The sequence below is a fragment of the Carassius auratus genome, chromosome 43, assembly GCF_003368295.1.
Source record: "Carassius auratus strain Wakin chromosome 43, ASM336829v1, whole genome shotgun sequence".
Classification (NCBI taxonomy): Eukaryota; Metazoa; Chordata; class Actinopteri; order Cypriniformes; family Cyprinidae; genus Carassius; species Carassius auratus.
Window position 1 is genome coordinate 7,534,937 of NC_039285.1, and position 16,234 is coordinate 7,551,170.

Here is a 16,234-nt window from a genome sequence, read left to right on the forward strand (position 1 = left end):
CTGTGCATACATAATACAAACCATAATAACTAGTGTGTGTGTGTATGTGTGCAGGTTTATCTGAAGGCTCCTATGATCCTGAATGGAGTGTGTGTGATCTGGAGAGGCTGGATTGATCTTCAGCGTCTGGATGGGATGGGTTGTCTGGAATATGATGATGAAAGGGCACAGGTACAGACAAACCACCTTGTGCTGTCAAACTGTTTCATGCCTTATGTACATCAGAAATGACTGACCATTGCTTGGCTTCCTGTGGTATTTTGTGTTTATACAGCATGAGGATGCTCTGGCCCAGGCAGCCTTTGAGGAAGCCCGCAGAAGAACCCGTGATTTTGAGGACAGGGATCGCTCGCACCGCGAGGACATGGAGGTGAGAGCTGGAGTGAGTGAGGATGTGTGTATGAGTGTGTGAAGTTTCAATCAGTTAGTGCATGCTGAAAATCCAATATGTTCTTATGTTTTAGTCATAATGGAGCTCAGGTCTGTGGGAGTGTGTGTATTTGTTTACTATGTGTACATGTGTTTTCCACTTGTGCATGTACAATACTTCTGTATGTGCTTTATTTGCATAATCTTTGCCTAATTCCTCTTGCTTATATTTTGATTGACAGCCACTGCCAAAATATTTAAAATTCATTATGGAGCAGTTCACTGAAAATATATTTTTTTAGTAGCTCCTGAGCAGGCAGATGATTAAGTGGTGCCACCGGCATCTTTTCTTATTGGTCAAGCTAAAGTCTTAAGGTGAATCTCACAAAATCATATCTAGATCATATCTCATCCCAAAATAAAAACATAATATTTTTGTTAAGGAAATGAAGCCTATTATTAGGACATTTCAGCATTGTCACTTTATTTATTCATGACAATTAAGCTAATTTTCCCCAAAATATGTCATAACAGTAATGTATCCGGACCTCCAGGATTTTTTTTTGTAATTGTCATAGTTCTCAAAGATGATTAATATTTTAAGGAATATCTGTAATACAGTTTTTTTTAAACAAAAATAGAATATAAGTGCTATCTAAATATTTCTTTTTATTAATTAAACTATTATATATATATTATAGTAATGAGGATAATATATATTTTTAACTATCACTTGCTTATTTGTCCTGAACATAATGTAACTATTTCTTTATTTCTTTTTTAGCATCCTTGATTTTGTTTTTGAACTTTAATAAAATCAATTAAACATAAAGGGTTCCATTAATTGTAAGTCATGCAAAAAATGACTAAACAGCACTCTGACATGAAAACTGCTATATCTAAAAAGTCTTTTACTTTGACATTTTTATATGAAAATAGTAGTTGTGAATTCTGTCTCCTTCCCTAATTGCATTGCAGGAGCAGGCATATAAGTGCTACCTCACATCATTTCTGTCTGTTCCCTGATGTCTTGAGAGCTCTTGACATACTGTAGCTAAACAGCTTGTCTGGGGCAATACTGATTTGATCACTTGTCATTTAGCAGATACCGATGGCACAGCTCAGTCATTTAATAACTCAGGAGGTAAGACAACAATTTAGGATTTTATGTAGTGAACTGCTGCCTTGATATTCTGTTTACTATAAATCATTCAGAACCGAAACATAATGAAGAAGGGCATGTGTGTTTCTTAGTATTTTGTATGTATGCATGCATATATGTACTCTGTGTGAGTTTGTGTACATGTAAGCTATTGAAGTGCTTTACTTGTTTACTCATGGCTTAGTGCATGAAGTGTCTTTGCATTGTAAGTCCTCAAATATAATCATTCTACAGTCAATCCAAACTGCACTCTTAAGATGAAAACCAAATTGTGTTTTTTAGGACCCTGTGGCATCAAAAATCTGGGACTGATGGCCTTCAAGGACCAGGGTCTGTCTCCTCTGCTTCTCTCTATCCTTGTGTCATGCACTAAACCGTGTCTGTCTGTAAGTGTGTGTACGTGAGTGTGTGTTTTCCACAAGAGCATGTGCACGAAAGAGCATCTCTGTGTCTTTATATATTCTACACTTGTGTGTGTGTGTTGAAGTGTGTTTATATGTGTTAGTGGGTACATATACTGTTGGTGTGTGTTTTTTTTAAATGAGTGAGATTTCAGGTTTCTATAAGTAACTTTGAGCTGCAGGTCTAATACTGAATGCACTAAAAAGAGAGAGACCCCCAGCTCGCTCCACGCAGACCTCTGTAATGGAGACCAGACTTCTATCCCAAGATTCCTCACTGCCCCGCCCACCCACTCCCTTGCTGCAAAGCCCTCTGGGAACTCTCAGGCACAGCTTGGCAACACATGACCAGAAAGATTCCCCTTATGAACCACCGCCTTTATATTCCTGCCTCCTAATTTACACCCTCAGGCGTTGCTTTACACGGCTCTTCCAAAATCAATCATGCCAAGGTCTCTTTTTTTAAATAGATCTGGCTGCTTATGAAAATCAAATTTCTTACTTATTGCAGTCAGGCGATCTGTGCCTCACGGGCCAAATGTTTTTCCCTCAAAGCTCAAAGTCACTGTGAGCCATGGAAAAATGAAACCCTGTAATTATTCTATAATTCATGCTTTCTCATCCCGGCGGTGTGGAGTCTGACCCTCGTTCAGAGTTTGTTTTCGAGCTGCAGCCGTTCGCTCGGCTTTATTTTGGAAAGCGAATAATACTTGAGCACGGATCGTACCTTGAGCCTTCACGCTGTGCAGTGGTCACATAGCTGTGGTCAAATCTTAAACTCCGTCATCTGTAATTGGATAAAAACCAGCACAATAGCAGTCTGGATCAGCAGAATGCCAGCGTTTTCTGGGAAAGTGGGCCAGGTTCGTTTAGAAAGGACGAACAATGCATTAGAGTCTTAAAAATCACTTGTGACCTGACTGACAGACAAAAAGGAACATTCGCTGTGCGTAAACACTTATTTGTCCTCTCTCAGCATGTCTTAATGCGGTTCGGTCGCTGTTTGTTTAAGCAGGGAGTCCAAGGGGGGCAAGGGCCTTCTGCGTGATAGATGGTAAAGAGATGGAGGAAAAATAGATTGGCTGTTTTTCATGAAACCCAGGCCTCTACTGCAGGTGGGATTAGAGCATGAGTGATGTTGGGCCAGTGAATGTATTAATATATCATTAGTATTGATCTTTTTCATTAGCAGCGCTGTCTGCCCAGCAAAATCTAAGCACTATTGACTTGTGGTACATGAGAGTGCTTCAGCTGGGCTCCGTATGATCGATGCTGCGTCCTCTCATCCACACAAACACACTTTTTCAAAAGCATAAAAATGCCTTTTGAGCTTTCTAAAGCCATATAGATATATATAACATCTGCAGCACATATTTTTTTTTTGTGCATCATTTTATTTTTTATTGTCCTTCTACACGTTTTTTTTTTTTTTTTTCAATTTAAACCTAGCTGGTTTGTTAGGCTGACCTGGTACGCCTGGTCTGTTGGTAGGTTTTCTGTGTATCTTTTTTTTCTTCAGCAGAGTGATGTCTGATCAACATTATTGTGATTTTTCACGTTTATTTTAATATATAAAAGTGCATAACATTTCAGAAATAATTAGAATAAAAGTATATACCAGTCAAATAAAAAAAAATATGTATATGCTACTTTTCTAAAGTAAGTAAAGTTTTTACCAAAGCTGCATTTATTTGATTCAGTAAAAACAGTAATATTATCAAATATTGTTACAAATTAGAATAACTGCTGTCTATCTTAAAATATTTTAAGATGCAATTTATTCATGTGATGGCAAAGCTGAATTTCAGCAGTCATTACTCCAGTCTTCAGTGTCCCACGATCCTTCAGAAATCATTCTAATATGCTGATTTGGTGCTTAAGGAACATTTTCATCAATGCTGACAACATTTGTAATGTTTAATAATTTTGTGTAAACCGTCATATATATATATATATATATATATATATATATATATATATATATATATATATATATATTTTTTTTTTTTTTTTTTTTTTTTTGGTATTCGAGTACAAAGTTTAAAAGAACAGCATTTATTTAAAATATATATTTTTGTAACATTATAAATGTCTTCACTGTCACATTTACACTTACATTTATTCATTTAGCGGATGCATTTATCCAAAGCCACTTACAAATGAGGAATACAACAAAAGCAATTTAATTGGTCCCTGCTGAAAAAAAAAGTCTTAGCTACTGATCTCAAACATTTGAACACATTTGTGTATAAATAACAAGCAACGCATCACTAGACGAAAACGTCTAATTCTGTAGTTTATTGAAAACATCTAGAGCAAGCTAAAGCTTATTTTTGATAGTAGGTTTATGCTCCAGACTGCTTTGTTGCTGTGCGTTTGACAGCTATAACATCTTCATCTGTTCATGCATATGCTTAAAGATGGGATTCCCAGGCGTCGGGTCAAGTAAAAACAGCCTTGCGTAGCTCTAAAACGTGCTATAATAGCCGGTTCCACAGATGATGACCTCACACTATGTGAAATACACTATGTCTGCCTCTCCGTCTATCTTTCTCTCACCGTCTGCCTGTCTGTCTGTCCGTCCGTCTGCCCTATCTGTGCTCAGACATCTATGTCAGGGAGAGATTTAGACGTAGGCACATAAACATATGTATCTGTAACAAGGCCATCAGTCATATCTTTATTTTTAATGCTAGTGATTTGAAGACTTCCCCCTGACTAATGACTAATGTCTGCCTCTTCAACCAAAAAAAGCAGCTCAATTTTTAGCATCTAGACTGAATTTGATCTCTGCTGTCCCCTGCTGGGGGCAAAGAGCAATTGCCTGTGGGCTGCAACCTATTACTGGTATTGTTTTTGTAGTTTGGGAATGAAAATGTGAGTGACTCAAGCACAGCACCACAATTTTAACTGTATTCTGTCTTTGTCTTGGTCTGTTTGTTGGGTTGCGTGGGTGTTTGTGCACGTTTTTGCATGTGTGACTGTGTGTGTGTGTATGTGTGTGATGACCCAGCCCAGGCGACAGCAGGACCCCAGCACTGGCTCCAACATGGGCAACACTGATGATCACAAGATGCGCTAGCGGCATTCACCAAAGTGGGCAGGGATAGGGTCATAAGACCTCCAACACCACAGCAATCTCATCTCTTGATGCCTTGTTTATCACAGGACAGACCAAAGTCCACACCGGTGGGGATTTTCGGATGGGATGTTTGGTGAAGGGGCTGGGTGGGTTTGGGCTGGGCTGGTATTGATGTGCGTCAGAGATTCTTTCGGATTTGATTTAGTCCCTTGTTTCTTCTCGGGAATTTTTGCACTATGTGATATGTTCAGTTTAAGTCCCTCATATCGCCTTTCGGTATGCATGGTCTTCCTGCCTATGTTTGCTCTTGTTCCCCTCTATGCAAGGCATCTTATTTAATCCTATTGTAATGAAATGGCATTTTTTAATTATTTTATTCGTATCGTGTGTGAAAGTCAGGATGTTTACTTTTTGTATTTTCATTTCCTCTCTATATAAACATGTCTGTCCTCGTGCTTTGTAAGAGAATCTAGTAAATGTCGCTAGATAGATTTGTGCAGTAGAGTAGAACTTTTTTTTTTTTAAGTCAAGTCTAGAAAGAGGCTGCTGATGTTGTGAACGAGGAGGTCTTTTCTTTTATCATCCTTCTCCATGTGCTCTTGTCTTCCACTCTCTTCCTGTAACAGTCAGTTGAAGCATGCTTTGAACGTGAACTGAGCAGCAGGAAGTGAATATTGAGGTCAGTGTTACTCCGTGCGTGCTCTACACAATATGAACCAGAGATTTGTTTTTTCACCCTACATCTGTTTTTTCTTTCATGAGTGTCAACGTTTTACCCACTTAGTTTGTTTTAAGCAGGATTTTTCAATTTTGCTACATATTTTATTTTACTCTGGATTTCTTTAAAATGAATACGTTTTTCAGTCATTGAAGACAATTCACTTCGACAAATATCACACCTTTTTGATTTATTTTTTGACAAGTGCACTACTTCCCTGTCTGTTTTCTTTGGTTTTTGAAGAGGTTCTGACATGAAAACTCCCTCCATTCTTATTAAACCAAAAATATACCAAATATGATCTATAAACGTCTTTTAACATTCAGAAATGAGACAAAGAATAACTATCATGATGTAATGACAGGAGTATTCGTAAATCATATCTGTAATTTCCAGACACATATAAAGTTCCTGAACATTTAATATCGGACTCTGTTATTGTATATGCAAGTATATTCACAAAACTGGGATAAAACATGATTCTCCATCAGGTCAAACAGAGGACATTAGTGTGCATCTTTAGTCAAAGGTCCTGGGATCTGTTTAAGATGGTTTAGTGGTTTGGGACAGTTGGACTGGAAAACCACTGATAAAGAGAAAGGAAAGTAGGGAAGGAAACAAAGTTACTCTTATCATTTAATGTTTGTAAAATAACAACAATTTAACTCTGCAACATAAATGGAAACAACTTGCCCTCCAATGACATTTGATTTTGAACATAATCAACATTTAACATAATTGCATCATTTTATGTCATGCTCTTTTTTTATTTACCACAGCCAATGCTAAGATTTGAAGAGCCAAGAATTCTTTTTTGGAAGGGATGGAAGTCAGAAGGTTCGGCCTATCTCTAGCTTAAACCAAATACACAAATGAGAGCTTATTTATAGAGAGCAAGTTCATGTTGTCTGAGTGTTGAGGAAAAGCTAATGTTGGTTTTGTAAAACGTTAAAGCTTTGTAAAGTTGGAGTAGGCATTTGTACCACACAGTGGTCAGAGACCGGGCAACAGGAGGTTATTGAAGTATATTTGGAATATATATTTGGAAGATGCCAGAGACGGAGAACTTGAGCAAACCAGAGTCCACAAAACAGTTCTGCTTTAATTGGTCTTCCAGATCAACTCTGCTTCTGGATGTGTCTTATGCTGTGTATCAAAGAAATAACCTTTGCTGGCCCTCTGTTAGTTTCTCTCTCATCCCTTTTCACTTAATGCTGGCATTAAGGCAGAATACACACCAGGTAGTGGATGGCTCTTTTTTTAAAGAATGAATAAATAAAATGTTTATTTTCTTAATTGTTTTAAGTTATTGATGCAGGTATACGTTTATTTCATTATCAGGTTCCGCTATGATGAAATGTGTATTTCTGTATTGATATTGCTTTCCCCTTTCCCCCCTAAAGGATTGGGGATGCTTTTATATGGTCTTTGGTTTTAGCTCTTTTTCTGTTTTTAATTTTAAGCAAGGAGGACTGTTATCTGAAGTGTTATGTTTGATTTGTTTCTTAATAAACTTATTACAGAGCATATTCTCATTCATTGTATGTGTGTGTATCCAGTGGCAAAATGAAATGTTCTTGCTCACATAGCAGATCATTACCATTTTATGTCCTGAATTACCTAAAAGCATAAATCACTGCTACACCCCTCAGTTCAAGTTAACTCAAAAAAGTAAAAAAATTCCCATAAGATTTCTGAACATTTTGTGTTTAATAAAACAAAACGTTAAACATGGAATAAAAATGTACTTGTTTAAAATGCTATGGCTAATATTAGACAACTTATAATTTTCTTGCAGTACTGATGATTTCACAGTGAACTGCAAAATAATAAGCTAAGGCCGCTGGTGGTCTGGATTCCTTACTGCAATATAAACTGAGCACAATCACTGCTCTGGTCAGATCTTTTATATTTCTTCATGATACGTCTGAGTTGTCCAGCTGTACATTTGTGCAGCTACAGTATATAGCAATGCATGGAATGATGGAAGTGACTGTGCTGGAAAGCTAGAGAGCCAGTCAGACGTGCCCACCACATAAGTTCTTCACTAACAGTGAAACCTGCTTTGAACACTAGGATGAATAGGGTGACATTCAGTATATGCTTTGGCTCAATTGATGACAAGCAAGAAAGCAAACCAAAAGAAAGAAAGAAGGCTGGGAAGGAACCCTGCAGGCTCATAAGACATCCACCTCCATATGCATTTGTGAACGGCAGGCAAAGATAGACACCGAAAGTTTCCTTTGCCACCTCTAATGTCCAGCTCCATGCCATGCCATCTTTGAGCGCTGAGATATCCAGCTGAAATGGAGAAAGGCAGCACCACATCAGAGAAGACAGAAAAGTTCTGGCTTATCTAAGTAGGTAGGTAATGTCATTCTGCATGTAGCTTCAACACACTTTTTAAAATTTTACATTTAAACTTTTTAATGCAATTTAAAACTATTTTCAACTGCATTAATAACAGATGTTCCATTTAGTTATATAATTTTCTTAAGGTAGGCATCAGTGTTTTGTTTTGCTGTGTGTAGGCATCAGTGGACTGTGCATCAGTGATGCCTGACAAGAGCAGTGATTAATAAAGATATGAATATAAGTAGATTTATGGAGATATTTATATGCCTTCCTAGAACACTGCTGAGCATACCATGGTGTTTATCAGGGTTAAAGACAAGAGAAGCCTTGACTGCTCCTGTCAGACGTCCCATTCCCAGACTGTGGCTGTAAACTTCATTTGTCTTCAGGAGCTGTTTCTTATCCACACTGAAATCCTGTCTGAACAGTCCCAGCATCAAAACACTCTCTTTATAACAAGTTTAGTAAGTTTACAATATAGTAAATAAAGATTTTTTTACTTTTATTCAAAAGTTGAAAAATGTATTTTTCTATGGGATTTAATGTATTCTCTGAGAGCCATGAAGATGTAGGAAACATACCGCCATCATGGTGTATTCACAACAGGAGGAACAATGCTAAAAAGAAGCATTTAAACAATCATATTTTTAAATAAGTAGCTAAACAGTGAGGCAGCACATACACTTTTTTTTCCCCAAATCAAAGCTCATCTTTGAGAATATTTGAGGATCTCATCTTTATTTGAATATTTTCTGCTTTGCAGTGTAGCCATTGTGATAGATGAAGCTAGTCGTGAGGCAGTGGAAGGATTCAATGTTGCTACCCTAAACATATTATACATGTGTTAACTACGGAGATGAATATATTAAATAATATTAAATAGAAATATTTTAATGGTGATAGAAGCTTCTGGCACTTTTCACATATATGTATACAAAAATGTATATATGTGTGTGTGTGTGTGCGTGTGATATTAGTTGTTTTCAATAAATAGCTTCCTTCAGGCTTTAGGGCATGAATCGAGTTGCATTACTATAATATACCACAAGATGTCAATGTAGCAGTGATGAAGACTCCAGCTCAGCAGGTGAGTGGCTGTGATTCATATATAACTATATTCATGATCCATTAAGGAAATCCATGAACCTGGCCTGACTCGTTGGTTATGTATAGATCACAATGGAGCCTGTTTTGTCCCATTTATTTCTCTTCATAATTGCATTTTGTTACCCAACAGCACAGTGACATAGTTCTAGGACAGGAGAACAGATCTACTCTCTCGCTCTCCATCTGTCCTTGATTCTTTCTTTCTTCTCTATGAATCATCCCCAGTTATCTGTGTGTATGTGTGTGTTCATACTATTCGCATTCAGTTTAATACACATATAAATGCTTTTTTTCAACATTGAATGATAAAACAAGTAAAAACATACATTATCATAAACCCATCCTATCACTCATGCTTTTACATCCATCTTGTTTTATTGATTTTATTTGATGTTTATTTCAGGCCGACAGATCTCGATCCCGGTTATTCCTCTCGTCTGCACCTCCTCTAAAGGCCTAGGAAACAATCGTACCTGTGGGGAGCGAGTGAGTGTGTGCATGGGAAGTGAAGAGGTATTGATTTGCACTGAAGAGAGCTTCCCACACAGATGGAGAGAGATACAGAGAGAGAAAGAGATGAGCGGGAACTTGTGCTCAGCTCTCTGGGAATAAAAGGGTCAGAGCCTCATTTATCAAACGGAACTCCACCTTATATAATGACCATGAATTGTGTTCATTTTGGCTGAACAGTAATGAGGTCCACCGATAACGCTTTGTTACTTGTTGGTGTGTAGATGTGTCAAAGTTTAGACTCCTCCATCAGAGGAGGCATGTTTGCTGTCTGTTAATGCTGTGTGTTAGCCTTAGAGATATTTGTGGAAGCACACGTTTTCCTTTAGTAGAAGAGCTAAATTAGTTTGTATGATTATCATAAATAGTTTAAAATCCACAGGTCAGGCTATTTAATCTTAGTCTGGGACATATTCTAGTCATTTGTCTTGTTATAACGACCATCGTGGTTGACAGTGGACAAGGTGTTCATTAAAAAGCAGCGGATTTGTTTGTTTGTTCTGGTTGGTCTTTTGGCCAGGATATCCTGGGGCTCTGCTTGGCCTCCGTTCCTGCAGGGCTCTTGTTTCGCAGAGCTCTAAGTGGCTCTTGATGCTAGTGGGCTGGCAAGGCCCTCAGCAGACCCTCCTTATTCTCCTCTTGGCAGCCATCCATAGTTCTCGCTCACTGGCTTCCTAATTTAGTAACGGCGGGTAAAAATATGCGCTAACGAACAGGGTCTGGTATGTCAGGCTGCCGTCCAAAAGTGGAGAGCATGAGGGAGAGAGAGAGAGAGAGAGAGAGAGGGGATGAGTGAGGAGGGGGAGAGAGGAAGGGGTTTGAGACCAGGCATTCCAGAAGATGGCAGTGCACTGCAGAACCACAGCACAGCACTGACACTCTAAAGCACATCTGTAGTTAGAGTCATGAAAACAGTGTAACTCAAACTATTAAACAACAATGACACAAAATATGTAACATCCTCGCTACATTAGCATTAGGTTACATCAGTTGAAGTCGTTTTTTTTTTTTTTTTTTTTTTTATTGTAATTGAGATTTCAAATTATAATTTTAACAATAATTTAAAACTGGAAAGTTTTAGGATTAATATATATGTATGTATGTATATATATATATATATATATATATATATATATATATATATATATATATATATATATATATATATATATATATATTACCATTCAAAACTTTGTTTCTTGTGCTCACCATGGCTGTACTTATTTGATCAAAATTACAGTAAAAACTAATTAAGTGAAATATTATTACAATTTAAAGTTACTGTTTTCTGTTGTAATATATTCAAATTAAATCAAATTAAATTAAATTCTAAAAAAATATATAATATAAAAAATATATACACACACACACACACACACACACACACACACACACGCACACACATACATACATACATTACGAATGTTGAGTATTCCGCTTTAATATTTTTGTGTAAACCAAATTTTCATATTTTGTTGAGTTTTATTTATGTACAATTTTATTTCTGTAGCTGTACAGTTTGGATCTAATGTGTTAATTTAGGTGTACTGAACCCTATATATATATATATATATATATATATATTACACATTTGAACTTTTTTGTAATGTAGATAGAATGGAGAAATTATAAGTTAGACTTTTATAAACATGTAACAGCAGTAACTAAAGATATGTTCAATGTAACAAATAAATCTTCCTCTTTAATGGGCTCAACAGCTTTGTGTATCTCCCGCCAAGCAGGCCCTCTGTGCTTGTCTCATTTCACACTCCTGTCACATGTTAGGGGCCTCTGTCTGAGTCTGTCCCAAACCTGTGCCAGTCCTCGCTAATGAAGACAACATGAGGGGTGAAACATATGCATGTAGTTCACCTTATTATTGCAAATAGCCTGTTTTGCATAAATGTGCTCTTCAGATGAAAGTGAACAGTTCTGTCTTAATCTTTCTAAGCTGATCTTTCTTGCAGATGTATAGTTAAGTGTAAATCAATAGCTGCTTTTGCGAAATGGAGCTTGTCAGCAGAATGGAGGAGATGCATTTGAATTTAGCAGCTTTGCACAATGTAAAATTCACATCTATAGAGGTACTTGTGTGCGTTCGTCTTTGTAAAGGCAAAATCAGACGTACAAAAACTGAGAAAAGACAAGGGGGGGGGGGTAGGTGGAGGCCAGGGTGTGTGTGTGCATACATGTGCATGTGTATTTGTCCAGCCTTGTTTGCACAAATGTGTGTGTATGTGTGTCTGTTAACAGGTCTTTCTCAGGGTGAATGTGTGGTCAGCCTGTCTGAGACCTCAGGCTTTGCTGGCTGTGTCTGGGGGCTCTGAGTCATCTGTTCATGTCTACACAGCGGTGAGACAACAGAGGAGACCAGCAGCTGACATAGGCTCTCAGGAGCCCCCTTCGGGCCCCCAGACTCTTCACTGTGCTGAATAGGTACAGCTTGCATCATACGAGGAGCAGACAGCAACTAACATCTCATATGTGTATTTTTGGTGGATGGGTCATCTTAAACGTTGACCTGCAACCTTATTTGTGTGCAGGATGTTCTCTTAGATCAGAGGATGCTTTTATTAATTCATTAGTTTTTGTATAGCTGTATTGCCTGTGTGGGTTGTTGTCTATATATGGTAATTGATTCATTGACCTGGACAGCTAGCGTGAGTGGGGTGAGGTCATCTACAAGACTGATCAAAATGACCTTCTGTCTTGTTTATCTTTTAAAGGAATAGTTCACCCAAAAATGAATTACTTAAGGCCTGTTCACACCAAAAACGATAACTACAAAGGTAACTATAACAATAATTATATTAGTGTCCATGTGACTAATAGCAATACACAGCAATAATATTCTGTTTATTATAAGAGCACACTGCGCTTATGTTGTCTGTCACTTTAAATGCTCAAGTACTTAGTCATGTGGATTCTGATTGGCACCTGCTTGAAAAAAATATTTCTGAAAATTATCCCGGCGATTTTGTTCCTCTCTGTCATTAACATTATAGTTGTGGTCAGGGCTGTCGCTAGTGGGGTGAAAGGTGGTGACGATTATAGGAGCCCACGGCTGATTGGAGGCCCCCAGCAAACTCAACCGTCTGGCTGAGGCCAGCCAAAAAAGACGCTCAGGACAGTTGACGGCCCACTGCTGCGCATCGTCACGAAAGCTTATAATTTTCATGTGTTTTTAAACATTCAAAAGAGTTAAAAACATTCAAAAGCTAACCGAATGTGCCTCTTTTTGCTCTTGTACCGACAAAAACATCTTGGGAAAGTATGTTCGAAAAAACTGTCGGTTCTGTCTTAAGTTAAAGTAAACAGTTAAGAAAGAAATGGGATGTGTATTATATTGGATGCATTCATTGTCTCTTAAAGCTACAGTAGGTAACTTGTAAAAATATATTTTTTACATATTTGTTAAACCTGTCATTATGTCCTGACAGTAGAATATGAGACAGATAATCTGTGAAAAAATCAAGCTCCTCTGGCTCCTCCCAGTGGTCCTATTGCCATTTGCAGAAAGTCATGCGCTCCCGGTAAGAAACAACCAATCAGAGCTGCGGTCCGTAACTTTGTTTGTGTTCAAAATGTAGAATGTTCCAAACCGTGTTTTTAGCTTGTCCTGAATCACTAGGGTACACCTATAATAAGTGTTTATATTCGAACTATTTTAGATTGCTTCGGGGGTACCGCGGCGGAGTAACCCAGTACCTTTGTGATTCTTCATAGACATAAACAGAGAGAAGTAGTTCCGGCTACAATGTTCTTCCGCAAGACGCAAGCAGTTCTGTTTATTAACCGCTAGAGTGTCAAAAGTTACCGACTGCAGTTTTAAAGTGACGGCGCCTAATCTAGCTACTAGCTGCTGCAATATTAATACAAGAAAAAGTCACTAACTGTTCTTGACTGAATTACTTCTGAGTTTTATCAAGAATTAAAGCACAGTCAAACCAACAATTTTTCAGACACCAGATATACTTGAGTTGTGACATATTATACCCAAAACTTCCTCATACAGTGGACTACTAGTGAAATTGGTAAAAAAAAAAAATAATAATAATAATTCAGACACTTTGACCTGACCATGTTTTTCCTATGTGTTTTTTTTTTCCTGAAATGCTAATGCAAACTTTTCACACCACAGACTGTACAAAATTAAGCATTTCTTGGTAATTAGTCAACAAAGTATTAATAGTTGTGTAAATATTGTCATACTAACAGTTGTCCGAATCTTTGGTTGATTGTAATCTTTTACATACATTTCTATCAAAGTTATCTGATATTATCAAGATGAATTTGGTCTGATACAGTTGAACTCTGTGATAATTTTAGAAAAATGTTGAAGGTGTCTGAATGAATTTTGGTTTGATTGTATATTTAATTTTACAGTGAAGACTATGCAGTGCTACTTCACATTTAATTATTCGGTTTCTGTACCTGGACACAAACTTGAATAAACTAAACCATTGAGAAGTTAGCATAAAATAAATAAATTGAACAAACATACAATTTCAAACATGGCCCACTGGTAAAACCTGCACTGGGGCCCCGCAAACCCCAGCTACGGCCCTGGTTGTGATGTAGACATCCCTATTCTCATAGATTTACAATTATTATTAAAACTTTAGAGTTGTAGTTATCGTCCATGGTGTGAACAAGTTTTCACTTTGATAAATTACACTTATTTTGTTGACTGTGTTCCAAGTCTTCTGAATATATTGTAATTTGTCAATATTCACTTACATTCTTAACCTCCAAAACCAAATCATTGTGTAAATTAGTTCTTAAATTAATATGAACAAATCATTTAGACTTGTGTTATGAACTGGATCAACCAATTTATTGAAAAATGACAGCTCAAAAAATATTTCAATATCAATTCTCATGAATAAGTCAAGATAAGACACGTGGCTTGATTTTCTGTGAGGTCGAAATTTCAGTCTGTTTGTCATACAAACCTATTGTTTGGCTTCAGAAGATTTGAAATATAGTCCATATTAAACAAGTTTATGTTACTTTTACAGTGAAAGTCGTTTTTGGGCTCGACAATCCTTCAAGTAGCTTGAATATTCTTGCAAAATTCTATTTTTTATTTATTATTAATATTATTATTAATTTTTATATAGACAAAATAAAGTCAAATGACAAATAACAACAGATTAATGACTCAGAATATTGCTTTAACAATTGCCATTTCAACAGTGGGGACAGTGGAAAATCATTTCTGTATTTGGCTGACATAAAGGGGGAAATTTCTACAGATTCCAAAGTCATTAATGCACTCGGCCTGCCTCTGTTACAGACTTTTACCTACATGTATAGATTCAAATTGAAACCCAGTCTCTGAGCGAGGCGTAGTGATAAAACGTGTGGTTTGACATACCACATAGTAGTCATAGCCTCAGAAGTGTCCCAGCATGCATATGAAAGTAATGTTTCTTACTGAAAATCATGACAAAGGCTCCCTAACCTACCTAACAAAGACGTTAAATTCTACATTTGATGCTGTTAATAAAACATAGTCTCTCTGCTGACTTTAGTGTCCAGTCCACTCTCACTTACATGCTAGAATGATGCACATGTAGGCTCTGTGTAGGTGTGGAAACTTGTGAACAGTAGATCTTCATCTACTGTAGCAACATCATCTCATCTGTTCCAAAGGGCTCTGAATACAGTGTCTATACAGGCAATTTTAAATGATAGATTTTCTTACAATCGGGAGTATTTACTTTCTTAATGACGAATGTAATTGCCTTACGTTGTTTGCTGCTTTTAACTCATCTCTTTTTACTCGCTGTGTGGATTTGGTTCTTGATGTTTCTCTTGATGATATTTACCATGGTAATCAACTGCTTAGTTGTGTTTGATTTATTTTTTTATATATGCTTACACATGCAAACCATTCAATGAGCATTTAGAGGTGCATTTAAACCCTCTTGAACTTGGACTATGAAATACTGCTTGTGCTAAAATGATGCATGTGAGTCCTAATCTAGGAATAATGGTGGATGGCTGTTCCAGAGTTTGCCTAAACGGAAATACTCCATGTAAATGATCTACATTTTTGTTCTTAAGTAATTGGGCCGATATTATGTAGCTGAAGATTATTTAGTTTTCAGCAGTATGCCTTAGCAGACCTTATAGTAATCATACATCTGTTACTAATTTTCAAAGGGCCACAAGCATTTAAAAAACAAATAATGACGAACTTGATACTGAAATGTAAAATATACGGCTAGTAAAATATACGTAGACAGATTATAAACAGCAAGAATGTACAGAGGCTTGTACTGAAGTTATGTTTTTGGCTGCATTGAAAAGATTTTTATATTATCATTATAATTAATAATAATAACAATAAGTATGGCTTATATTGAAGTCTGTGTTGAGCAAAACTGTATTTGATTTATTTTTACTTTATTATTATTAAAAAGAACAAAGAATTCGCTTTATTGTGGTATTCATGGTTTTTGAGAATCAAACGCGTTCATTAGAAAAAAGCCTCCAATGTTTTTTATTGGCTGTAGGCTTCT

General features: G+C 36.8%; 1 protein-coding gene and 1 long non-coding RNA gene across 11 annotated transcripts in view; one reads left to right on the forward strand and one right to left on the reverse strand.

Moving 5' to 3' along the window:
• The window catches only part of LOC113061599 (core-binding factor subunit beta-like), a 45,767-nt gene extending 38,508 nt beyond the window's left edge, over positions 1-7,259 (forward strand). The window contains exons 4-8 of one of the 10 annotated variants that reach the window (XR_003278384.1): positions 55-171; positions 275-370; positions 1,472-1,513; positions 1,814-1,917; positions 4,946-7,259. Coding sequence is in view for 8 of the 10 variants with exons in the window: in XM_026230845.1 (XP_026086630.1) it covers positions 55-171; positions 275-370; positions 1,472-1,513; positions 1,814-1,843 (285 nt within the window). In the remaining 2 variants the exon portion in view is untranslated. The remainder of the gene's footprint in view (positions 1-54; positions 172-274; positions 371-1,471; positions 1,514-1,813; positions 1,918-4,945) is intronic. The other 9 variants (XM_026230845.1, XM_026230849.1, XM_026230844.1 and 6 more) reach the window with 9 other exon arrangements.
• On the reverse strand, positions 2,815-3,866 carry LOC113061600 (uncharacterized). The gene is made up of 2 exons (XR_003278386.1): positions 3,400-3,866; positions 2,815-3,014 (listed from the first exon to the last, which is right to left on the reverse strand). It is a non-coding gene; the product is annotated as an uncharacterized LOC113061600 (long non-coding RNA).
• Positions 7,260-16,234: the final 8,975 nt, after the last annotated feature.